Source organism: Blennius ocellaris (assembly GCF_963422515.1).
Source record: "Blennius ocellaris genome assembly, chromosome: 10".
Taxonomy (NCBI): domain Eukaryota; kingdom Metazoa; phylum Chordata; class Actinopteri; order Blenniiformes; family Blenniidae; genus Blennius; species Blennius ocellaris.
The window spans coordinates 1,306,329-1,333,536 of record NC_137659.1 but is presented as its reverse complement, the minus strand read 5'-3'; the positions used below and the strand labels follow the sequence as shown (position 1 = coordinate 1,333,536).

Sequence of the window (27,208 nt, the reverse complement as noted above, 5' to 3'; positions counted from 1 at the left end):
GTTTTAATCGGAGCGATTGAGGAACGAATAATTATGTCGCTTCGCAAACGGGATCCTGCTGCGAAACGGAGAGATCGTTAATTCTCTTTCTTCAGTTATCAGATCGGAGTGAGAGGTAGAGAGAAGGAGAGGGAGAAGAAGAGGATGAAGAGGAGGAGGAAGATGAAGAGGAAGAAAATGAAGAAGAAGAGGAGGAAGAATAAGAGGAAGATGAAGAGGAGGAAGAAGAGGAGGAGGAAGAAGAGGGAAAGAAGGAAGAAGATGAAGAAGGTTGAGAGCAAGAAGATGAGGAAGAAGAAGACAAAAAGGAAGAAGAAGAGGGAGAAAAAGAGGAGTGAGAGGAAGAAGAAGAGGAGGAAGATGAAGAAGAGGGAGAGGAAGAAGAGGCTAATGAATAAGAGGAAGAAGACAAAGAGTAAGAAGTAGATGAAGAAGAGGAGGAAGAATAAGTGGAAGATGAAGAGCAATAAGAGGAGGAAGATGAAGAGGAAGAAGAAGAAGAGGAAGAAGACGTCACGAGTTTCAGCAGGAAACAGGAAGTTGAGGAAGATTAAATATTTCATCTTCATCATTTCATCACTCACTTTTTTTTCCACCTGAGAAAAAAACACGAACGTTTCAGTGACTGAAGATTAAAAAAAAAAAATCTGCGACAATTAAACTTCTTCCATCGACCAGGAGCTGAACTCCGGCGTCACGCCGCCATGAAACATGGCCGCCATGAAACATGGCCGCCATTAAACATGACCACCATTTAGCATGACCACCATTAAACATGGCGGGCCATGAAACAGGAAGTGACTGATGCGCTGCGTGTTTACCTCCATACATCCGGCCGCCGCCCGGTCCGGGTCGCCCTGCCTGCCGCCGCCGCCGCCCTGCAGCCGCCGCTCCTCCCGGAAGCTCTGCTCCTGCAGCTTCTTGTTCAGGATGCGCGCCGCGTTCTCCGCCAGCGTGTAGCCCGGCGGCGCCGACAGGTCCTGCCGCGCGCCGCCCGCCTCCGCGCCGCCCCTGTCGTGGCCCGCCGCCTCCGCCGCCAGCTGCACGGGGCTGGGCGAGCGGCCCCGGGGGACGGCGCGCTGGCACTCCCCGCCGGCGGCGACCAGGGCGCCGTGCGCCGGGCTGGGCTCGGCGGTGGGCGGCGGCGTGGCGCGCGAGCGGCTGGGCGACTTGTTGAACTTCTGCATGGCGTCGAAGGCGACGGGCGTGTGGTCGATGATGTTGAAGAGGCTGGACAGGCCGTCGTTGATGGTGGTGTGGACCGGGCTGTCCCGCGTGGTGGTGGAGCGCGCCCACGCCGACTCGCTGTTGCCCTTCTGCGGCGTGGTGGGCGTCGGCGCGCGGCTGTTGCCGGGCGCCTCGCCCTTGCCCGGCACCGACGGCTTGCGCTGGAGCTTCGGCGAGCCGTACTTTGGCGAGCAGCACGGCCGCTCGAACTTGCTCTGCACGACGGGCGAGTACTGGACCTTGCGGGTGCCGCGCGACGGCGAGGACGCCGGCGTGCCGCCGCCCTTCGGCGTGAGGCAGCGGTGCGGGCTGCCGGTCAGATTCCGCAGCAGGTCGGTCTGCAGGCCCACGCTGATGGCCTGCGTGGTCTGGGTGCCGCGCGTGGTGAAGCCGTTGGTCTGGCACGCCGTGTCGCGGACGGCGGGCCCCGGCGGCGAGCGGATGGCGTTCCTCACCGAGATGGCCACCTCCTTCATGTCGTCGCTCATGTTCCTGGAGAGCTGCAGCTCCAGCGCGGAGGCGTAGCCCACCGCGGGGCAGAGCGGCGACGGGCCCGGGGAAGTCCTGAGGCCCCCCGCTCCCTCCAGGAGGCACGGCCACCGGGCGCCGCTGCCGCCGCCGAAGACCTCGTCGGGCCCGCCGACTCCGCCCACCGGCTCCCCGCCGCCCCGCGCTTTGGTGCCCATGGCGTACAGGAAGTCCGGGTCCTGGGCGGTGGACCCGGCGGTGTGCTCGGCCGGTCTGGTGGGGCTGTGGAGGATGTGGAGCCCGTAGTGGTCCAGTCCCACCGCCGCCGTGGCGCCGTTGCCCCGCAGCGGCGACTTGTGGCAGGGCTCGGGGCTGCTCAGCGTGCTGGTGGTCAGGGTGGCGCTGGTGGTCAGGAACCAGGACGCCGGCTGGAATGGATCGGGACCCGGTGGCTCCGCCTCCCGGAGCAGGCCGGCGGCGGTGGCGGCGGGGGAGGGGAAGTCCCAGCCCTTGTTGTTGAACTCCTCGATGTACTTGAGGTCGTCCGGCGAGAGCGGCGGCGTGACGTCGTCCCGACCCGCGTCGCCGGAACGGGTCTTATCGGGGAGGAACGGCGAGCTGTCCATCAACCGCTGGAAGTCGCTCATGGAGCACACCGACTTCGCTCTGGAGGACACACACACACACACACACACACACACACACACACACACACACACACACACACACACTAAAGGTCACAAACTAAAATAACAAAGCTGGAATTTGCTTTTGTAAACCTTTTTTTTTGTAAAACTTTTATTTTGGAAAGCCTGAGTTATTTAACAACATCGTGACCTGAATCTCTCCATAAAATAAATCTTCCCAAATAATCCGGGAGGAAAAAAAAAAAAAGAGAAGAAAAATGTCCCTTCAAGCAGCGGCAGAATGAGGACGTCTCACCTGAGGAGACTCCCCCCCTCCCTCAGGTCCTCCCTCAGGTCCTCCCTCAGGTCCTCCTCCAGGTACGCCGCAGCGTCTTCGCTCTCCGAAAGCTCGTTCAGAGCCTGAAACAGAAACGTCATGTCAGATCCTTCATTCCAATATTATCATCATCATCTGGTGTTGTTTTATCCCAAAAAAAGTACAATATAATAATAATATTAACAATCATAATAATAATTGAAGCTGCAAGCAGCATTGGCCGGGACCTCGCGAAAGACCGCCCGTAGGGGTGGTGGCTATGAACGGTTAATAATAATTTTTTAAGTTTTGAAGGGTTTTTTTTATTATGACTTTTATTTTGAAAAAACGGCATCAAAACCAGCTAATTAGCTAGTGATTCGTGACCGCAGCGCCCCCATTAGGCCACCTACCAAATTTCAGCTCAATCGGCCAATGTTTGTTAGCCTGCTAACGGGCATGCTAGGCCTATCAGATCCAGCTGAAAATTCACTCACTATGTATCACTCACTGTGATACTACTGCTATAACACAATTTTAAAAAAGAAAAAAAGTCACAACTTCTTTATTTCTCTACTAAAAGAGACGACAAAATAAGAACTTTTTAATGATAATTAAACAATATTTTAACGGCTTTTATGACTCAAGCCAGCAGTTTAGCTGATCAGCTGACGGTTGGAGTCACAGACTAAACACATGAGGAGGATAATGAGACGTCTGAGGGATCATCTCCGTCACCTCCGTCATGCAGGGGAACCTCTTCTGGCTGTCCAGGCCGGACGGCGCCGGGACCTCCAGGCGGCTCAGGGGGTCCAGCGTCAGGGCGTCCAGGAACAGGTTCTCCGTGGGGCCCTTCAGCCGCACGGCGCCGCCGCCGCCATGCTGCTCCTCCAGCACCGCGTCCGAGTCGGAGTGGGAGCGGGTGGAGGGCGGCGGGGCGGGGGTGGAGGTGAGGGGGGAGGTGGTGTCCTGGGGCGGGAACGCTCCTCTGTGGTCCTTGACGTTCAGTTCCCTCTGCATCTGGATGGAGGAGGAAGAGGAGGAGGAGGAGGAGGAAGAGGAAGAGTAGAGAGGAGGAAGAGGAGGAGGAAGAGGAAGAGGAGGAGGAAGAGGAAGAGTAGAGAGGAGGAGGAGGAGGAAGAGAAGAAAGAGGAAGAGGAGCAAAGAGGGAGAGGAGGAGGAGGAGGAAGAGGAGGAGGACGAGGAGGAAGAGGAGGGGGAAGAGAAAGAGGAAGAGGAGGAGTAAAGAGGGGGAGGAAGAGGAAGAGGAGGAAAAGACGAGAGTCTGAGAACGACCGCTTCCTGCTGTGCGTCGCCTGCGTGTGTGGGAGGAGTCAAAGGGGGAGGAGCCTACCTTGACTGTGATTGGCTAAACCCCAGATGACACTATACACAATCATTACTGCTGGAAAACTATTAGACAGTGAATTTTGCATCACATGACCCCTTTAAATTTAAACTTTGAAGTATGTCTCCTCCTCCCCCTCCCCCTCCTCCTCCTGCCCCTCCACCTCCTCCCCCTCCCCCTCACCCCTCACCCCTCCCCCTCCTCCTCCTCACCCTCTCCATCTTGCGGTGGAGCTCCCTCACGCTGCCGTCCCACTCCTGCCGCTCGCGGTCGAAGCGCTCCAGAAGCTCCGCCCTCTCACGGCTCCACCTCTTCTCGCCGTGCTGCAGCTTCCAGCGGAGGTCCAGCGAGGCGCTGTGGCTCGCCGCCAGCAGGCGCCGCTGCTCCTCCCGCTCCTGCCGCAGGGCCCACTCGGCGGCGGCGGCTCGCCGCCCCTCTCCCCCCTGAGCTTCCCCTCGCACCTTCGACTCCTCCTCTTCCTCTTCCTCCTCCTCCTCTTCCTCCTCCTCCTCCTCTTCCTCCTCCTCCTCCAGCTGCTGAAATGACAGACGTCGTCACGTTTTACACACAATCACACGTGTAGCTTCAAGCTCATTTCAGCTCCGGGGCGACATTCAGTCCATATTCAGCTCTCGTGGCGCCATAATAACCTTTAAACCTTTAGTTTTTTTAAAACTCGTCTTAAAACCCATTTTTATTCTTTGGCTTTTACCCCAGCGTGAGAAACGTTTTTTGCTGTCCCTTTAAAGTCCTAGTAAAATGAAAATTCCACCTCCAAAACACTCTGGCTGTCGCTTGGAGGGACATTTTTGATGCTAACTGGCCGAAGGGTAAAATGTTAAAACACGGCAATCTGTGAGAAAATAGCCGATAAACGGCGCTATTTCCGCTGCTGGGCGGAGCTTCTGACAATAATAGAGTGACATCACGAGTTGTGCACACGCCCAAGTTGTGTTTACATTATGGAGGATCAGAGTTTTGACCACGAAGAGGCTGAATTTAACCATTTTTCATCATCATCGTCATTTCAAACCCAGTGATTGATGAAGAAGACACAGAAGGTGGTTCTGCCATCGGTGACCCCGTCTGGAACATGTCTGAGGAAGCAGAAGACGCTTCGTCCTCCATTCGTCCTCGTCTCCTCGCCTCAGCAGCCGCCAGTTTTCACCTTTGAGGCTTTGAGGCTCCTGACTTTTGGCAGAACGACCGGCTTCCTGGATCCAACACGTCCAAGAGCTTTTCCGACTGCGCGGAATCACCGAAGACGAGTCCAGGTATTACTTGATCGTCTACTAGCCGCCCGAGCTAGCACCTCCCGCTAGCCGCGCGAGCTAGCCGCGCAAGCTAGCCGCTCCCGCCACCTGTGCTCCTTTTCTCCTCTCTCGGTCTCTTCCAGGCTCAATCTTTCATCAAGGCTCATAAAACGCCGACTATAACTTCAAAACACTGTTAAAACTTGGATATTTAAGAGGGAAACAAGCCAATGTAAACACAACAGGTCGAGATCTGCACAACTCGTGACGTCACGCCCACGAAGAAGAAGGATTCCCCCTACTTCCTCGGCTGGAGATTCAAAATTCAAATGACTTTGTTATGCGACAACAGTGGTGGGGCAGAGTCGGAGGAACCTTAGAAGTAGAACCCCAACTATCGTTTTTTTTTTTGCAAAGTAGTGTGTTACATTTCACTTAGGCCTTTAAAGGAGGCCCTGCCGAGACGCCATCTGTACCTGAGCGACCCGGCTCTTCATCTCGGCCCACTTCACCTCCCAGGCCGCCTTGTCGTTAGCGTAGCACTGCTGCAGCTGGCTCCGCCTCCCCTCCTCGTCCTGCAGCTCCTCCCGGAACTCGTCCAGCAGCGTCCGCAAGGCCTGCAGCACCCGGCGGTTCTCACCCAGCTGCTGCACACACACACACACACACACACACACACACACACACACACACACACACACACAAGTGTCAGCTCAGCAAGTTCCTCTCTTATCGGAGGGGAAGTGACGGATTCGTCTCCCGTCTTTATCTCATCGTGTCCTTTGTTTCTCTTCGGGGCACTTTGGGATGAGTCTGCCTCCTAAGTGCTTCATTAATCAATTTTTTTTTTCCCCCTTCTTCTTTCACTTTAACGTCTCCGTCTCCGTTCTGCTTCTTTACCCTCGTCCCTTCTCCGACCCCTGCAGGAGGAGGTGCGACTCAGAGAGAATTCAAATGGAGGGAAATGAAGGAGAAGCTAGAAACTTTGATTACGAGGTTTCTGGACCAACCAGACCACGTGGAAGAGATGAAATGTTAATATTCAATAAAATATATTAATATATAAATAAGAATTTGATGGGTGATGCATGAATTTCATGCACGTTGAATGAAAGATTTTTTTTTTATATAAAAAAATAGATAAATAGATAGATAAATAAAATTAAATATAATATAATATAATATAATATAATATAATATAATATAACATAACATAACATAACATAACATAACATAACATAGCATAGCATAGCATAGCATAGCATAGCATAGCATAGCAAAGCAAAGCAAAGCAAAGCAAAACAAAACAAAACAAAACAAAACAAAACAAAACAAAACAAAATAAAATAAAGCAGTGATTCCTAATCAGGGCACAAGCCTGCAGTTAATTCACTTCTGCCACAAAACTTGAGAAGGCGTACAGTTTGCGCGTCCTCCCCGTGCAGACGAGGGTTTCCCTCCGAGCGGCGGCCAGTCGACATCAGCCGCTTCACAACTTTTCAAACATGCCCGTCGTGCTCATTATCCTCACAGGACAAAAACCACGGGAGCTTTTCATCCAGGCACATCAAGAGGAATCAATAATCCCTCGGGGTGCCATTAGAACACGTCGGGTTCAGACCAACAGGTAAGATTAGTGACGATAATATCACTGTCATGGTTGCAAAACGTTCGGAGGGAGTCGCGCTTTTTCTGCAGAGCAAGTGCACTTTAAGATAAATGCCAATTATGTTCTAGTGTCTCTAATGGAGAAAAACCACCTGCAGCTTCAACCCAGAGCAGTTCTATTAAAAACAAAAGTGTAAAACTAGACTCTTCTGACAACTTGCAGTGTTTTCCTGCATCAGATCAGTGAAAAAAACCTTTTTTTTGTTGTTGTTGTGACGTTGGGAAGAAAATCAAATCACAACACGAAGTGAAGCACTTATGGATGCTTAATAATGCATCTCAGGCCAAAAAGCTCTCATATTCCTTTTTTCTTTTCTTTTTTTTCTTTTTTTTTTTTAGCGGGCTGAAAGTGGAGCGCCGAAGCTCCACAAACCTTTTGTCTTCAGTGAGACGGGAATATTCCGGCTGCAGAAGCTTGAAAAAAACAAAAAAAAACAAGACTGTGTGCAGAATAATTGCTGCCTGTAAGCAGCTATCTGGGTCAAAATTCCCATCTGCATACTGGTGCCAAACAGCACTAATGAAAGGCTGAGGAACGCTCACTGTGGAAAAAAACAAAAAAAAAAAACAAACGAAAATGAAACAAAAACTGGAAAAATAATGAACGACATCCAAATTCAGAACAACGCATCGAGTAATAATTCTGTTTAGTTATATTTCAAGAGAAAACCTTCATTCATTCATTGTTAATTGTATTTAACATGTGTGGCAGAACTGAACCCTGATTCTAAAGATAGATCTATAGCACTTAGAACACCTATTCATCTAACCCTGATAAAAATAAGGGAATAATAATAATAATAGTAGTAATAAAACACATTTTGTAAATGAATGTAAAAAAACAAAAAAACCCTGCATAAATTACACATTTTAAATAAATACAGTATAAAAGAAGTTTTATAAAAAGACAGAGAGGACGTAGCACCTGTCTGTGGTGCTGCAGGTGGCGGTCAGGTGACGGCAGTGGGGGGAGGGGGAGGGGGAGGAGGAGGGGTCCGGGGTCGGGGGCGTCGCCCGGCGTCGGCGGGAAGCACAGCCGGTCGTCTCGGCCCGACTCCGCCGGCTCCGCGGCCACGCCGAGCTCCGGGAAGCCCTCCAGCCGCTCCAACTGCAAGGACGCAAGAAACGCAAGACGAAACTCCTCAACTTGCTGCACCAGTGAGAACGACTCCGGGGGGGGCGATGACGCAATGGGGGGGGGGGAACGCGTGGATAGCAAAGATGGCGGCTTTTTCGGGCTATTTCCACCTCAGTGTGTATAAATACAAATACACACAGACATGTTCACACACAAAAAGCACATATAAACGGAAAAAATGTCAAATTAAAAACACACACACTTGTAGGAACCTCACATGTTATGGAGCAACAGACGTGCACGCGCAAGGTTTCAAAACAACAAACGTAAATAAAGTTTTAGTAAAAAGTTTAAGACTGTACACATGTATGTACTTTACCAACTTTTTCGCAAAAACTATTAACTCGCATTGCGTGAAATCTTCAGGGATGATTTGTCATCATCAGAGGACCAAAACATTGGATTTTGTGACGTTAACGGCAAACCGTTTACGAATAAATACCAACAAAAAAAAACGGCGAAGAAATGTTCCCATACAAAGTGGATGAGAGAGGCTCCTCGTGGAGATCGAAGGAGATCAGCGCCCGTTGCCATGGAGACGCACCCCGCTCATGTGTGACCTGACACGCCAGTGAGCATCGATATGAGCTAATCGCTATCAATGCTAGTAATGCTAATGTGGCATCATTGGAGGCCCAAAACATTACATTTTGGGACGTTAACGGCGAACAGTTTACGAATAAATATTAAAAAAACGCGAAGAAATGTTCCCATACAAAGCGGATGAGAGAGGTTCCTCATGGAGATCGAAGGAGATCAGCGCCCGTTGCCATGGAGATGCTCCCCGCTCATGTGTCACCTGACAGGCTAGTGAGCATCGATATGAGCCAATCGCTACTAATGCTAGCAATGCTAACTTGGCATCATCGGAGGACCAAAACATTACATTTTGGGATGTTAACGGCGAACCGTTCATAAATAAATAAAAAAAAAAAAACGGCGAAAAAATTGTCCCATACAAAGCGGATGAGGGAGGCTCCTCGTGGAGATCGAAGGAGATCAGCACCCGTTGCCATGGAGACGCTCCCCGCTCATGTGTCACCTGACAGGCCAGTGAGCATCGATATGAGCCAATCGCTATCAATGCTAGCGATGCTAACTTGGTTCCACAAACAAAAGGGTTTCCGCTCTACCGAGTATAGCTCTAGGTAGCTAGGCTAGCGTTAAGGGACCGGGTAGGAAAGGCTTCGTTAGGTTGTAAAGGAGAATTGACCGCCGGGCCGAAGTGTCGGAAACCATAAATCTCACAAGAACCGGCGGGACTCACGTCGGGTGGCGCCGCCGCCACTGCCGCCGCCGCCGCCGCCGCCACGTCTCCCGGGTCGTCCCTGCGGCCGAGCCGCCAGTGAGCGAGGATCCAGCGGAGCTTCATGTAGACCATGATGCTGTTTCGCCTGAAGAGCCGGACCTCCTGCTGCAGGGCGGCTCGCTCCTGAGCCCAGGGCGCCTCCGGGCCCTGGAGGCCCTGGAGGCCCTGGAGGCCCTGGAGGCCCGGCAGCTCCAGAGCTTCGCGCTGGACGTCCAGACGCTCGTCGTCCTGCCGCACAAATGCACCATTTCACTCATTACGAAAAATTTCAAAGAAATCATTGTTTTTTTCCCCAGTGGCCACAACACAACAAGCTGAGTTTTCTGTACATTTCACTGTATTTCACATCAGAATCAGAATTTTTTTTAAAAAGAAAAAAGGCTTTATGTTGAATTTGGAGTCAATTTTTTGTTAAAATATAAACATTTCCATCACGTATATTCTGCGGCACGACAAAGACAAACGTTAAAGTTTAAGCTTAAAGGCAATTATGGCTCTATTTCACTCTTCTCAACATGAAACTGCTGCAAAGTGGCTAAATTCAAATGTCGTCTGCTGATTGATGACGGCTCACTCTTGTTTATTGGACTTTGTATTAATGCCGACTGTGCAAAACTGTATGATATTTGATATCATCACAGTCGCATTATAAACTTGCGTGATGTACATCGAAAGAATATTAAATCCACTTGTAAACCAATTTAAAATGGGTTCTATACATAGTGGCAACAGAGCAGAAGCTCAAAATCAAGGAAAAAAATAGCAAAATGACTATAAAAGTCACGTTACTTGTGGGAACTGGAGGGAAAAAGGTGGATTTTATGTAAAAGAGAAAAAGCACCGACATATACATAAAGTTCTGCGTTTCCAGTACCTGAGGTGTTTCCGGTACCCGCTGTTCCGCCGGCGCCGCCGGACGCAGCCGTCGCTCGTGGTCCAGGCGGAACTGGGCGTCAGGAGCCGGCGCCTCCCGGAGCTGAACCCCGGAACCGCAGGACAGCACAGAAAACACAAAGATTAAAAAAAAAAAGAAGAAATTACGTAAAGCAGCTCCTGGAATGTTGAACTGTTGTAAATCAAACAGGGATTTGTGAGCTTCTTCTGTTCGACTGGATTTGTCGTCTTCAAAATCCACAAAACAAAGAAGAAGAAACGGGGGGAAGCTTAAATAAAGAAAAAGAAAAAGATGAGATCTACTCAGAGAATTTAGTTTTTTGCCCCGAAGTGCCTGTGCAATGATCTCCGTTCCCTTTTATCTCAGCGAAAGTAAAACGGAATAATTAAAAATGCTGTAATGTGGAGCCTGAAGTCGAAGTGAAATACAATTTTTAAGCTTAAACTTTTTAAAGAATCGTCTTTGTCAGACATTGTTCTCATTAACTCCTTCGTTAGTTTTATTTCCATTAAGTTTATTAATGGAGGGGATTTCATATCAGCTCGTTGGGATGCTTTCCTGCCCTTTATTGTTCGGGTTCAGCTGGGGACGCACCGATACCGATACCGATACCGATACCGATACCGATACCGATACCAGCATCAGGGCAGATACTGCATCAATGAGCCATAAAGACTGATTCATTCTCCATAATGCAAACGTATCGTTTTGCTGTATTGCATTTTAATAAGGAACGGTATTGGTACTCGGAATCGGCATGCGGCTAATGATTAGCACTCATACTTAAAAAAAAGTAATATCGGTAGTAATCTAGTTAGTAAGGGTTCCGGATGAAGCCGTTACGCTTCTTCCCTCTCCTGCACAGTTTCGTTTCATTTTGTAATTCTGTAGTATTTTCTTGTTTTGTGCCAATAAATTCAATTAATTGTATTCAAATTGTATTTATTCTCCTTGATTTTCCCTCCATTAGAATATTGGATCCTCGGAGCTCCATTCAGAATCTGCTGTGTCTGTGTGAGCTGGACTGGCTCCGCCCACACACACGCCCATCTATAGGAAGAGGGAGGAAGTACTTCCTGTTGTGGTGCCATGTGCCAGAGCAGAACTGCCTGATTGTGGGAGGAGTCAAAGAGGGAGGAGCCTACCTTGATTGTGATTGGCTAAAACCCCCCGATGACACTATATAGGGTTTGATTTCTGATTGGCTGCTGAGCAACACACTTTTTAAAAACTGGAACGAGCCATTCTTTGTTGTCATGCAGAGCATACGTCATGAAAATGTTGATATTTATGCAAAACAACAACAAACACTACGTCAAAGACTTCAATCTCAACATAAAGCCAATTTTGCGGAATCCTTCAGATGTAAAAATACCTTTTATTTTCCTCATTTCAGGTATTGGAGACGACTTTTACCGTTGGAAAAGTGAATTTTGCAGAATATGACCGCGGGTATCTGTTGAACTAGTTGTCTAATTATTCAGATTTATGATTAAAACAAGATTACAGGAAAAACAACGTGTTGTTTTTGAAGAGACTTTATACTGAAGAACGATATTCTTTCACGTAAAAAAAATCCAGCAGCGGTTGGCGAATGGGATGTTCATGGTTTTGAATGTGACGGTTTGTTATTCGCTCAAGATCTTCCACATTTTAAATATATATATATGTATATATATATACATATATATATGCTGGTTGCCGCGCCCCGTCAGCCTAATGTCAAAGCGCCGCGGCGCTAATCCCGCCACATCCAGGCCGCTTCCCCATTCACTCGCTCCACCTCGCGGATTACGCCGCGGCAGGACAAAGACAAACCGCGCCAACGTGCCACGACTGTAACTGTAATAGTTAGCCGCGCGTTGCATAACCCGCTAACTACTCTCTCTCTCTCTCTCGCTCTCTCTCTCTCTCTCTCTCTCTCGCGCCGGCGAACACGCTAGCATGAGGCAGCGATTATGAATCACCGCCGTCACACAGGCGCTTCTGCTGAACCGCCGAGTCACTGGAAGGGGGTTTTAAGCCGCCGGAGGCTCTCATCCCTGCCATTGTGCCTTTTAGCCTCACGCTCTTCTCACAAACGTTCAGTCTGCTGAGTCGGGTGGCGAGAGTCGAGCTGGCGGCAATTCCGCTGTGATACGCAAAATCAACTTAAGGTGTACTTTTTAATTTTTTTATTTTTAAAGAAATATACATTTAATGGTGCATTTTATTGCCTGGAAACACAAAACACTCCGAACTTCAGAAAACACTTACAAATTCCCCACAACACAACAGAAACCTCGGTTTGATGGTGTTTTCTGAAGTTTGTCGTGTTTTGCGCTTCCAGGCCACCGTACATTCTGGACCATAAATACTACATTGTGACGCGATGTACATTTATATTGTTCCTTTCCTCCTTCACATCATTGCTGATGGATCCTACGTCATTTCTTGCTTTGTTAAAAGCGTGTCTTTTTTTTTTTTTCTTTTAAGGTAAAAGCGTCTTTTCATTGGTGATGGTTTCCACAGGTACCTGTACCTGTACCTGTACCTGTACCTGTACCTGTACCTGTAGCTCCTCTTATTAGTTTTTAATTGAATATTAGATCTTATTTCTTCTCTGAAGGCCTCCCGTTGCTCCGTCACATATAAAACATCATTTTTATTCTTCAATGAAAAAAAATGACGTCCAAATATCCAAATATGTGTCGACATGTCGGAAATTAAAAATGAGATCAAGTCACAGATCTATAGACTTTCTGCATATATGATTCCTCAACATGTTGGAAAGGAAGTTCCTCCAAATTCCTCCAAATTCCTCCTCTCTGCTTCAGCATTTGAACGCATCGGGATGAGTCGGCGAATCACGCACCAATCAGAGGCCTCCTTTTAAAACGTATCGACCACATGGTATCAGTTGACCAATCACGTTGCCTGTTACCGGGCGGAATACTAAACCACAAGTCAGTCGCGAGTTGTTTTTTTTAACTCGAGCCGATAATTCGCTATATTTCATCGACATTTTTTTATTAAAAATTAATTCAGACAAAATGAGACGACGACAATTAGTGACGGACGTCGTTTGTAGTTAAAAACTACATCTCACAACTTCTCTTTTGACGTATTTATCCTTCCACTCGTGTCCAGATTGAAATCGCCCAGCAGCGTGTGATAATAAAATAAACAAGAATTAAAAGAATTAAAGGAGGAAACAAATGAAAGAAGGACCGGGAGCTGTGGGAGTGAAGGAAGAGTGAATGGAGGGAAATTGTGTTCATCCGAAAGCGACTGGGAGGTTTCACATCCAAATCACATTCAATTGTTCTGAAAAGCTCATTATAATGGAACGTGAAAGCTTTTTTCTTCTTTTGGCATTGATGCCACTTTATGCAGTTTTACATTTTGTCACCTTGTCTTGGAAGCAGATTCTTGTTGACAGAATTATTGATTTTAATTAGAAAATTCACAGAATTGAGATGCTAGATGAGTGAAAATGGAAAAAAATGTTAATGCTTTAGTTTGTTTTGGAGTTTTTTGTTTGTTTTTGGGAGGAGGATGAGGGAGGAAAGAGAGATTTGTGCTTTAAACTGGAGGAGGGAGGGAGATGGAGGCGGAGGAGGAGGAGGAGGAGGAGGAGGAGGAGGCACTGACCTCTGCTCTTAAAGCCAGGGCCCTGTGGTACCTAGTGGGTCCCGGGGCTCCCCTGCTCTGGGCCTGGCTCGGGGGCTCCACGCCTCGCTCCTGTCCTAGACGCCACTCCAGCTCATCCCTCTGACCGGACTGTGAGTGACGTGGAGGGGGGGAGGAAGGGGGAGGAAGAGGGGGGTGGCGGTGGTATCGGAGGAGGAGGAGGAGGGGGGGGATGTGTGAGGTGAATCGTGGACAAAAAACAGACAACAAACAGGGCGGTGAGGGGACGGAGGAGGGAGGGGGGACAGAAATAAAACAGAAAATGGGTAACGAATATAAGCAGGAGGGAGGGAGGGGGAGAGAGGGGGGGAGGGAGGGAGGGGGGGGTCAACTAACAGACTAGACGGTGAGGAGACAAGACGGACTAGAGTACGAAGAAGAGCGCGAAGAGGAAGACCAACTTAAAGATGACGGCGTACGAGAGGGATGAGAAGAGAACGAGAATGAGGATGAACAGAATCATGGGCTGAAACATCTGGTGGAGAGAGAGAGAGAGAGAGAGAGGGAAGAGGGAGGAGGAGGGAGGAGGAGGGGGAGGGGGGGGGGGTGCAAAACACTTGTTATGAAGCGCATGCAATGAGGGATACATGAGTCCAAAAAAACCCGAGAGATTTTCCCACAGTAGAAACTGCAGAGCGAGAGAAACGGCGCCGCCGCCGCCGGCGGAGGAGGAGGAAGAGGAGGAGGAAGAGGAGGAGGGTCAATGTGCGAAGCCGCGAGCGTCGGAAGAGGAGGAGCAGTAAATAAAGTTAAAAAAAAAAAAAATCGTTGCATCTCCAGCCTGTACGATGCACATCGTGGTGAGAAAATAAAAAAAACCCAGCATTTCAGATACATAAGAGGCTCGAAGGCGGCGGCGGCGGCGGCGGCGTGCGTCTTCACTGCAACACATTTTAATCTTTAATCTCGAAAAGTCAGTTGAAACACTTCAATCACATCGACGTCGACATGTCTGCAACTTTTCATCCTTAAAAAGTGAATAAACACGTTATGCAACTGACTACTATTGGATCATAGATGCATTTTAATAGCGACAAAAACGTCTCTGGTCAGAAATGCAACGTGCCCTGAAATGTGAAATAAGATATAGACGTTATTCTGCATTATAAGTCTGAATTTTCATTATTGAAAAACTCGTTTCAAAGGAATTTCAGGTCGGATAAATGTATATTTGGGATTATCCCGGCGCTTCCGGGTTTGTTCTCCTTGAACCACCCAGCTTCACCCAGACCAAAACCAGAAGCAAGAAACGAGCCACTGGACAAGAATTTAAAAATAAATAAATAAATTAAAAAAAAATAAAAAAATCAATGGATCGTTTCTCCGCCGCCGCAGAAAAGCTTCTTCAGGAGTTCGTTTTGTCCCAACGGGTTAGAAAATGACGTCCAAGACGACGCCCCCATCAAGCAGCACAGAGACTAATGGACCGGCGTCGTGTTGACATGTGGACTCAGTCGGAGCCGCCATGACACACGGACAGGAAGCAGGATGCCAGCCAGCGGGGGAGGGGTGGGGTGGGGGGTTGGGTATCTCACGAAGCGCCATGCCACTCCGCTTCACACTCTTATTTTTTGGTTTGTTGTACGCCGGTTAGCGACGACGGTTCGTCTCCTTGGAAACACCCCGGGGGGGGGGGGGGGGGGGGGGGGGGTTGCGTGTAAACAACACCGTCGACGTGGCGTGGTGCGGCGGAAGGAATTAGCAGAGTTCGTCATGCAAACGCACGTCAGGAGCTCAAAATGGAAGAAGCTGCTAAAAAAAAAAAAAAAACAACCCCCCCCCCTCCATTCACACCAAGCACCCCCCGCAACCATCCCCCCCCCCAGTGGCCAAGCCGGGCTACTGCAGACGGTGAGTGCAGGGAGAGGGGAGGCAGGCAGGTGGGCGGGGCTGCTGGCGATGAGGATGTGCATGGAGATGTGAAGGCGGCGGCGGCAGCGGGGAGCGGCGGTGGTTCTGAGTGGGGGGGTGGGGGGGGTGGGTGGGGGTGGGGGTGACAGTGGTGGAGGTGCCAGTGTGGTAGAGCTGGGTGGCTTTAAGGTGGGTGACATCACGCCCCCCCCCCCTTGTGCTGGCTCGATAGACTCGACGCCGGCCTCCTCCTACCGACTTTGGGTTCGGATCTTTTCAAGTCGCGGCGACGCGGCGTTAGCTAACGTCAGCTAACTTCAGCTAACATCCAGATAAACACAAACGACAATTCCGGCTTGTTGTTACGACGTCTCTTAATGTTTTTCTAACTCCTTTCTAACGTCTATTAGCATTTATCATGTTCGTCTCCACTGTTACGTCACGAATCGACTAAACTGGCGCCTGTCTCTTTAAGAGGCGGGGTTAAGATGACTAATGTCATAATTTTTACACTTTTATCTGTACTTTTTTAAAAAACTTTTATTGGAACACTATTGATGCTATTTCACTACTACTGGTAATTGATACTTTTTCCATTTTTATTCTTAATTGTTTGATACTTTGGTACTTCTATTGGTACTTTTTTTGATACTTTTAACTCTAGTACTTTTTTAATACTTCTTCATTTTTATAGGCAACTGATTTCTACTTTTTTGATAGTTTTTTCCACTTATATTAGTACATTATTGATCACTGGTGATTGATGGACACTTTTTCACTTAAATGTGTAAAAATTTCCTTTTAATACTTTTTCACTTTTATTGGAACATTATTGATGTTGTTTCACTACCGCTGGGAATTGATACTTATTTCCACATTTATTGGTACTTTTTTGATACTTTATAGATACTTTTTCAGTATTTTAGGCACTGATGTATACTTTTTCACTTTAATTGGTAATTGATTGATAATTTTTGTTGTTATTGATACTTTTTGATACTTTTTCACTCTAACTGATACTTGAGTGAAGGTTTTTCAGTTTAAATGACACTATTCCACTAATACTGATACTTTATCGATACTTGTTTAACTATTAAATGTAACTGATACTTTTCCAACACTATCAGGTGGTGGAAGTTCGACGATACAAGTGGTCATTCATCTGAAATTTTGTCGTCATACTTTATACTGTAGTTATACAAAATTCCCTTTTTCCACATCTCCGTTGAGCTGATTCGGGGGTCAAAGGTCAAGCTCAGGGAGCCGTAGTGGTCACATGTCTATCGTGGGATTCAAACCCGCGAACTTCTGAGCACAAGTCCGCCTCTCCAGCCAAAACCAACGGAGGCGGCCGTCACACGAGGTGCTCTATCCCTCCACTTGGGGGGCGGGGTTTGGGGTTCGGTGCCTTGCTCAAGGACAGATCGAGATGGGGAATCAAACCGGCAACTTTCAGATTGAAAGGCGACAAACTGAGCCGAAGCTTGACGCCCAACCAGAAACGGTATTTTCAGGCACCGTAAGCGACGTTTGATCAAAGTTCGCCTTCAGTCCGGCTGCGACGCGTCGATGCATCATTCTGATTGGCTAACGTGACGTCGGCATGTCGTCATGACGTCATCATTCAGATTTATGTCCTGTAACTCTTGACAAAGACCAGTTTCACACACGGCGCCACATCATGGCCTTTTAAACGTCAGATATTCAGACTTATCGAAAGGTTTTTACTTCCTGAACGTGTCGAATCTGAACAACCAGGGGAAGGTAAATATAATGTACACGACACCAGACCTGAAAAAATCCGAACCCATCATAGAATTCAGAGATGTACGACGCTGCCACCGTCTTTAATTTGAGTTTTTTTTTTTTTTTTACGTGCTGCTGAATTAGACTCTCATTTGGTTAAGTTTAGACTAAAATGGTTGAAGTCTCCTCACACTTGTGGGGTTGGAAATATCTCCTGGTAGCTCGATACCATTGAAAGTGACTAAACCGTGACTTTTCGTCAAGACGCTCGAGGCCTCAGTCAGGGGAACGCTGTTCGGTTCTCGGAAAGCGTTTATTGGCGTTTATTGGCGAACTATGAAGTCAGGGAGGAAACAAAACCCCCACAACAAACCAAACTCACCTGGAAGTCCGTCACCAGGTCTCTCCCGAAGGTGGCGATGGGCGAGTCCCGGGACATGGAGGTGACGCTGGACAGGAAGCTGCTGGACTCGGTGAGGTTGGGCATCGGCGACAGGTCGTCCGTCCTCTCCCGCAGCCCCTCGCCGATGTGGTCCAGCTTCTCCACGAAGATGTGCAGCTCGGTGCGGAACGCCTTCATGCGCGTGTTGATGGTGTCCAGAACTTGCGTGTCGGGTTTGGATCCCGGAGCGTCGCCCTCGCCCTCGCCCTCGCCCTCGTCGCCCTCCGGGCTCTCGCCCGTCGTCACCAGCAGCCGTCCCTCGAACACCAGGCTGTCGGTGTCGGTGATGAGACGGTCCACCGACCTGCCCAGCCTCTCGGCCTCTCGCCTCACGTTGGAGAAGGACTCCCTCTCCTCCCTCCGGCGGTTGGCGAGTTCGGCGGCGCTCAGCTCGCTGCCGTCCGACGGCTTGACGCTTCCGAAGCCCGAGGTGGTCGCCGTCTTCTCGAACAGGTCTTCGGAGTCGCTCTCGCCCCCGACGGGCCCCTCCCTCTTGGGCTGGAGGAGCAGGAGCCGGCCCGCCTCCTCCTCCTCCTCGGCGGCCTCCCGCCGCCCGGCGTCGCTGTCGGCGTCGCTGTCCCGGGGGCTGCCGGTGCGAAGCCCGAGGTGCGCGGCCAGGTCGCAGCGCTGCACGTTGGACATCAGGACGCGGTTCTCGTACTGCAGCTTCATCACTTTCCCGCTCAGCTCGTTGATCTGCATCCTGGCCGACTTCAGCTCCTCCATCATGATGCCGTTGCCGCCGCCGCCACCGCCGCCGCCGTTCCCGGGTTTGAACAGCCCGCCCTCGCCGCCGTCCTCGCCGCCGCCGCCGCCGCTCGGACCGAACTTGAAGCGGTTGAGCTCGGAGGTGAGCTGCCGGTTGTGGTCCTCGATCTCCGAGATGGAGCGCCGCAGCAGCTCCGCCTCCTCCTCCACGAACTGGAGGTGTCGCCGCAGCTCGCTGGCGGAGTCCAGGGCGTCGCCGCCGTACGGCGAGGACGGCATGCTGGAGAACGGCTCCCGCCCGAAGCAGTCCCTCTCGTACTGGCAGCGGATGTCTTCGTTCTCCGCCCGCAGGCTGCGGTTCTCCACCTCCAGCTCCACGATCTTCCTGCCCAGGATGTTGGCCTCCTCCTCCACCAGCTTCAGGCGGAGGCGGAGCTCCGCCTCCCGCGTGGTGTGGGGGCCGCCGCCGGCGCACTCCGCCAGGGGGAGGGGGCTGTCCACGTCCCCGTACACCGACTTGTACTTCTGCAGCTCCTGCTCCAGCTCGTCCTTCTCGCGGCCCAGCTTCGCCATCTTCTTCCTCATCAGGCCCGATTCTTCTTTGGCGAACTGGAGCTGACAGCGGAGGTCTGCACTGTCCTCCTGGGGGGGGGTGGGGGGGGGGGGGGGGGTGAGGTTAAACTTATTGCGATGATGATTCTTCATTTACTTAGAAATCGTTCTGAACCACAGACAACTGACTGATGTCCTCTCTAGTAGATTAAATGCACCTAAACGTCTCTCTGCTGCAGGACGATGCAGTAAAAAATGTGTTAAATAAATAAATAAATAATTAAATAGTTAAATAAATAAATAAATAAATATTAAAAATAAAAAACATCTCTTTAGTCATAGGTAGAATTTTTTCCCTTTTAAAATAATAATAATAATAATAATAATAATAATAATAATAATAATATTCTTGATTTTGGGGGGATTTTTTTTTGTTTTGTTCCCCATGAAGTCAGAAATGTGTGTGTGTGTGTGTGTAAAATATAGCTTAATAATGTAGAAACTTAAAATAGTTTTTGTAAAATCACAAATTATTAGCTTTAAAATGTGATCTATTTAAATTGTGATATTTATAGTAAAAAAAAAAAAATCTGGTCTTATAGGGGGGAAAAAACAACATAGTTTATGATTTTAATGACCTAATTCTGGTAACTAGTAAAAAAGAGGCTGAAAATAGAATAAATATATAATATATAGACTTTTCACTGTTTGTACGTGAACTGAAAACGTTCTCCAAAATGTAATTCAATGCAAACTAGAAGTTTTAAAAAGTTAAAAAAAAAAATACAAAAAAAACTTCATCAATAAATAGCCTGGATATAAAAGTGCTTTTGTGTGGAATATTATCATAGTATAAATCATGAGATTTCGGATCAACAGGTCTACATGGACCAATAACAATGAGACAATCAGTGTCTTTTAATAGGAGCATGACTGGTTATTAAAGTTTCAACTGTAATTCAATCAGAACCATTTAAAGAGACTGAAAAAGTTTTTTGTTTTTTTTCCCTATTCATTCAACACAATACATATTAAGTGTCTTTCTCAAACATTTCAGGGAGACGAGACGAGAAAACGACGTGGACTCGTCACATTTATCGGCCAGACTCATTTAACATTGTGTTTTTTTTTGTTTTTTACCTGACTGGAGGATTTCTTGTCTTTAAAGGTTTCCCTGCTGCCCCGGCGCCTCAGTGCAGTCTGCAAAAGAGCCAAGGAGACGCTTTATTTTGACAGGAACACCGACATTGTGTGGATGAATTGACGTGACGTGACCAAAGCGTTGCATTAATACGTTCACATTCACCCTCCACTGGACATTATTGGAGACTCGGATCTTTTTTTTTTTTTTTTTTTTACTTGAGAGAACCTAAGACATCAGTGAGGGCGTACAGATGCGCCGGGGCGACAGACGTCTTTATCCCGGCTCAGATTCAGTGACACATGGCGCCACTTCCACACAACGCTGCCACGGCGACGGCATCTGCCCCCGGCCGGCGGAGGGCAAATAAATCTGGCCGGGAGCTAATACTGCGGCGGCATCGCACGCAAAGCCTGGATAAAATCTGCAGCTCGTGGACACCAGCTTAGTCTTACCCACTAATAAAAAACACTCACTTTTAACCAAGTCGCTGTCTTACATGAGCTGCAGAGCAAGGAGGTAAAGAAGCAGAGGAGAGAGAGAGAGAGGGAGAAAGAGAGAGAGAGAAATCCCCCCCCCCTCCCTTCTCGTCTATAAATGCAGCGTGGAGCTTTTTTCCAGGAACAGCTTGCAGCCCCGGCAGAGTTATTTAAAGGTTGTGATGATCAGTGACGCCGCGACCCGACTCCCCTCCACCAACTTCATTTTCATATTTCTGATCTCCCGAGCTCCAATCCTCCAATCCACCTCCAGTTAATAAGATTTATTCCTCCGGACGTCTGCTCAAAAGAGGAATTCCAATGCAAAAAAAGGCATGCAAACGTAATTCTAACGGTTCAAGGTTCAAGCGCTAGAGTGTTCTAGACATTAGCTCTAGACATTAATTAAAGAAAGTCTGCAAAACTGTCAAAATATAGTTTCACATAGGAAAAAAAATCTTAATTTTTTGCCACAAAATAGGAACTTCAGGTCACGAAATACTGTTTCTTTTTTATAAAAGAGTGAATAATGTCCACAATTTACTATTTGTTGACATCAAACATTATTTCTTGGCCACAAAATTGTAATTTGAGGCCATGGAATAGCAATTAATGTCCATAAATCACTATTTTGTGCCCTGAAATGAGTATTTCTTGGCCACAAAATACTAATTTTTGGTCATTTAAGGCTAAAAATATTAATCTGAGGTTGCGGAATCTAAATTTCAGGTCACAAAGTAGTAATCCCAGGTCACGGAATCTTAATTTGTGGCCAACAAATAGTAATTAATGTCCAAAACTCACTAAACTGTGACCTCAAATTACTATTTGTTGGGCAGGAAATAGTAAATCGAGGTCACAGTGTTTTCTGTGTGACTGATCTTCCAAGCTGAAGTCCACCAAGGTGTGTGCCTCCCCCCCTCCTTCCCCCTCCCCCTCCTCCTCCTCCTCCTCCTCCTCCTCTTCATCATCATCATCCTCATGGTCTGTTACGTTCTCACAGCCAGTCTGCATTCAGCTCCAGTCTGCAGCACTGGTGCGGCTGGTTTTACGCCGGCGGGATTAACAGATTGGAGAGAAGCAGTAGTTTCTCTGGTGAATATCCCCCCCACCCCCACCCCCCCCCCCCCCCCCCCATACCCCACCCCCCCCTCTGATTCACTGCCATTTATTAGGCTTCTCACACTGTCGCCCATGAAGGACATGTGAAATATATAATGTGGAGTGTGCTGGGGGGGGGGGGGGGGGGGTTTACACTCGGCTTTGAATCTGAACATGAAGGTCAGAGTCGGGAAACAATTCAACAATTCAATTTATCCTCCGCTAATCAGCCGGGGAGGGGGGGTGGGGGGGGGGGAGAGAGAGAGAGAGAGAGAGAGAGAGAGAGAGAGAGAGAGAGAGAGAAAGAGAGAGAGAGAGAGAGAGAGCATCACGAAGCAGACGCTCCTTTTAAAGAAGACAAACGAACGTTGATCATTTCATCATCTCCGTTGTTACGATAAGCGTCCTCTCTCTCTCTCTCTCTCTCTCTCTCTCTCTCTCACCCCCCCACCCCCCCTCCATTAACTCTAATGTAATCACCGAGGACAAACAGCCGGCCCGTGCAGATCCCGAAACGCAATCCAGGAACAGAATCGCCTGAACGCTGACAGAGACTCTTGCATCTGTGCCGAGTCGTATTATGCAACCGATTCAGTGTAATTTGATTCAGAAACACAGTAAACTGCTGAATGGGAAGAAGAACCGCTCGGGATTCGCTGCGTAACACGATGTGGTTTTCTTCAATGTGCTCATATGATTTCAAAATCCACTTTCTAAAAGTTTTCCCAGCAGTAAGAATCGTCTCCACACCTGGAACGACGCCCCAGAGGTGGAGAAAGTGTGTCCTCCCTCTCTCTCTCTCTCTCTTTAAAAAGTGTGTTGCTCCAAGCAGCCAATCAGAAATCAAACCCTATATAGTGTCATCGGGGGTTTTAGCCAATCGCAATCAAGGTAGGCTCCTACCCCACTTTGACTCCTCCCACAATCAGGCAGCTCTGCTCTGGCACATGGCGCCACGAGAGGAAGTACTTCCTCCTTTTTTCAAGGATGGACGTGTGTGGGCGGAGCCAGTCCAGCTCACACAGACACAGCAGATTCTGAATGTAGCTCCGAAGATCTGATATTCATGGCGGTGAAAAAACTAAATCAAGAAACTTTGAAAACAAGGTTTCCGAACCAACGAGATCATGCGAACGAGTTGAAAAGCTGGAAAATAAAGCTTTCTGAATCAATCCAGCGAGGTCGAGGCCAGACGGATTCATCTTAGTTCCACTCGGCTCCGTTTCCATGACAACGGCCCTCCGAGCCACCGATACCTTGGTAGCATTTTAGTCTCATCGTCCATGTCGGTAAGTTTAACAGTTGAGATCAAAGGAACGGAGTGTGTGAGACGGTGTCTTTATGTCCAGGGACTTTCGTAGATATAAAACAGTAGATGCCGCACGGCCAATCGGCGGCCGTCGCCTACAGCGCCGCCATCTTGGTGAGGTCTCCCGCGGAGGCTAAACGTATAGATCCCAGGCTAGAAAATCCACAAAAACATTCGTAGCTCGCTTGCTAGCCCACATAGCAACACAAACCATGGAAGACCCCCCCCCCCCCTCCCCCCACCACCACCACTTCCCACTAATGTTTCCATGAGGTTTCCATGGGATAGAGCTTTTCCTCAGCTTTAAAATAAGATATTGTTTGTCTTGCTACGTGGACTAGCAAGCGAACATTCGTAGCTCGCTTGCTAGTCCACATAGCAACACAAATCTATCCCATGGAAGACCCCCCCCCACCCCCCCACCACCACCACCACCTCCCAATAATGTTTCCACGGTATAGAGCTTTCCCTCAGCTTTACAATAAGATATTTTTTGTGTCGCTACGCGGACTAGCAAGCGAGCTACAGATGTTTCTGTGGATTTCCTAACCTGGGCTCTGTATATTTAGCAGGAGCGTGTGACCTGTCCAAGATGGCGGCGCTGTCGGCACGTCACGGGCGGCGTGACGGTAAAGCATCTCGTGTTTTACATCTGTGGCTGCTGCTACAAGTTCATGTGGAGGGGAAGGAGAAGAAAAAAAAGGAGAATATTGTGAAACTGTGACGCGCCTGAAGCGACATGAAGAAGTGACATCATGTTGGGAGACGAGGGAAGAAATATTTAAGTAAAAAAATAAAAAACACATTTAGGGGGTGGAGAAGGAGCCGGAATGGGAGCAGGGTGTATTTTCAGCAGCATCTGCACTCAACAGCTTGGCCTATTTATGATGTTGCTGAAAGACGGTAACACAGTAGTGCAGTGCGGAGAGAGAGAGGCGTCTGGCGCTGGTAATGGGATTTAACGGGGGGGGGGGGGTAGGGGGGGGTAGGGGGGGTGCTGGATGCAGATAAAAACCCCTCTGAGCCCCGGCGGAGGAGGCTAAGACTGGAGCACAACAGAATAAATATTGCTCGCCCGGCGGGAGAGCTGGGAGCGATAAGTCGCTGTGAAATGTTTAGAGGCAGATTATATTAGTGAGATCGGGATGAATGAGCCTCAATCTGCGCTGTAATCCCTCCCAATGAATTAATTAATACTCGCCGCGGCACACTTGACTGGAAATATCGGCCGTAAGTGCCATCGGATTGATTGATTTTTTATTTTTTTTTTTTTAACTAATTTCGAGGGGAGGAGTTTCCGAGGTCACACGCCGACGCACAAGCGTTTCACGTTTTTTTTTTCTTTTGTCCCCCCCCAACGCCGCGTCGGGATTTACGGCGCCGTGTTATTTTTATACGGCCGATCAATCTCGGGGCTTCGCTTTGCAACCTGCAGCGGGTCTAAATATACTGCGTGTGGATTGTGCTTCATCGGCACAACCAGCGCCGGGAAACGCAGCGGAATCCAATTTGCCCGCTGGAATTGATGCCACACACACACACACACACACACACACAGAGTTACAAACAGTGAAATTGCAAACAGCGGCGAATTTATGAAGAATTTCCTAAACCAATCACAGCTAAATTAATTAAGGTAATCCGGCCACATCTGCAGTCGTCGGTCTGCTGGAGGTGCTTTGTTTCTGAGCTGGTGCACGCATGTGTGTGTGTGTGTGTGTGTGTGTGTGTGTGTGTGTGTGTGTGTGTGTGTGTGTGTGTGTGTGTGTGTGTGTGTGTGTGTGTGTGTGTGTGTGTGTGTGTGTGTGTGTGTGTGTGTGTGTGCAGGAAGACGGGCCGGATGCAGCACCCAGAGGTCACTCCAATGTCAGGGCATCCCCCGGCATCTCCACCGCCATCCAGAGATTCGTCGCGATCCGACAATAATAAATGGTAAAAAAAATGGATTTCACTTATTTATCCTGCTTTATATATACAGGGAATCGAACCTGCAACCTCCGCTTTGGAGACGACCGCTCTACCACCCCCTGTGACAAGCTGGAGGATGTTCACCTCTAGTTTTAGGGCTCGTGAGGAATTATCAATATGAGGAATTATCAATAGGAGGAATTATCAATATGAGAAAATATCAAGATGAGAAAATATCAATATGAGGAATTATCAAGATGAGAAAATATCAATATGAGGAATTATCAATATGAGAAAATATCAATATGAGAAAATATCAATATGAGGAATTATCAATATGAGAAAATATCAATAGGAGGAATTATCAATATGAGAAAATATCAATATGAGAAAATATCAATATGAGGAATTATCAATATGAGAAAATATCAACATGAGGAATTATCAATATGAGAAAATATCAATATGAGGAATTATCAATATGAGAACATATCAATATGAGGAATTATCAAGATGAGAAAATATCAATAGGAGGAATTATCAATATGAGAAAATATCAATATGAGAAAATATCAATATGAGGAATTATCAATGAGGAATTATCAATATGAGAAAATATCAACATGAGGAATTATCAATATGAGAAAATATCAATATGAGAAAATATCAATATGAGGAATTATCAATGAGGAATTATCAATATGAGAAAATATCAACATGAGGAATAATCAATATGAGAAAATATCAATATGAGGAATTATCAATATGAGAACATATCAATATGAGAAAATATCAATATGAGGAATTATCAATATGAGGAATTATCAATATGAGAAAATATCAATATGAGGAATAATCAATATGAGGATAAATCAATATGAGGAATTATCAATATGAGAAAATATCAATATGAGGAATTATCAATATGAGGAATTATCAATATGAGAAAATATCGATATGAGGAATTATCAATATGAGGAATTATCAATATGAGAAAATATCGATATGAGGAATTATCAATATGAGAAAATATCAATATGAGGAATTATCAATATGAGAAAATATCAATATGAGAAAATATCAATATGAGGAATTATCAATATGAGAAAATATCAATATGAGGAATTATCAATATGAGGAATTATCAATATGAGAAAATATCAACATGAGGAATTATCAATATGAGGAATAATCAATATGAGGAATTATCAATATGAGAAAAAATCAATATGAGGAATTATCAATATGAGAAAATATCGATATGAGGAATTATCAATATGAGGAATTCTCAATATGAGAAAATATCGATATGAGGAATTATCAATATGAGGAATTATCAATATGAGAAAATATCAGTATGAGAAAGTATCAATCTGAGAAAATATCAATATGAGGAATTATTAATATGAGAAAAAATAGCGACGGTTCCTGAAGTGTGTTTGTGGAACGACATGAATAGTTAATGAGCTCGTCTCTTCTGCTTCGACGTGAGACGGTGAGATCGAGTAATCTCACACCGCAGAGGCTATAGAGCAAAGTCGGATAAAAGAAAAAATAAAATAAAATGAAAAAGGTTCTTTTTTTTAGCCCGTCTCGTCTCGTTTCGGCCACAACGAGAGAAAACTCCTCTCAGACTGCAGAAAGAACAATAACTCATCAAGCTAGACGGTGAAACACAAATAAAACCAACTAAAACGTCCATCATTACCATCATTTTCACTGACCGAGGACTGGAATCGTCTTACGACGAGGAAAGTTCAACAACTACGACAACATTTCTACATTTTATAGACTTAAATCGTCAATTTCAGACCTTTTTTTTTTCCTCGCGAAAATTTATGAGAGAAACAAGGTTTTTTTTTTTTTTTTTATACAGGCGAGAATGAAGCCATGAGAGAGTCGTGTGCGTGTGTGTGTGTGTGTGTGTGCATGTGTGTGTGTGTGTGTGTGTCGGAGGGTCACTCCCATACTGTTCCTCTCCACTAATCTGGCCCTGACCTCAGTCTGAGACCCGACGTGCATTAAAGAGGAGCACAATGGAGCTTTTCAGG

The 27,208-nt window shown here is 47.4% G+C and overlaps 1 protein-coding gene across 1 annotated transcript in view; it reads right to left on the bottom strand.

The window, feature by feature from the left end:
- Positions 1-27,208, bottom strand: part of mtcl1 (microtubule crosslinking factor 1) — a gene marked incomplete at both ends in the record, with an annotated part of 51,017 nt that overhangs the window by 6,276 nt on the left and 17,533 nt on the right. The window contains 9 exon segments of the mRNA XM_080503959.1: positions 822-2,361; positions 2,638-2,741; positions 3,376-3,657; positions 4,198-4,473; positions 5,715-5,882; positions 7,832-8,014; positions 9,312-9,557; positions 17,891-19,309; positions 20,360-20,419. Coding sequence (XP_080360085.1) covers positions 822-2,361; positions 2,638-2,741; positions 3,376-3,657; positions 4,198-4,473; positions 5,715-5,882; positions 7,832-8,014; positions 9,312-9,557; positions 17,891-19,309; positions 20,360-20,419 — 4,278 coding nt within the window.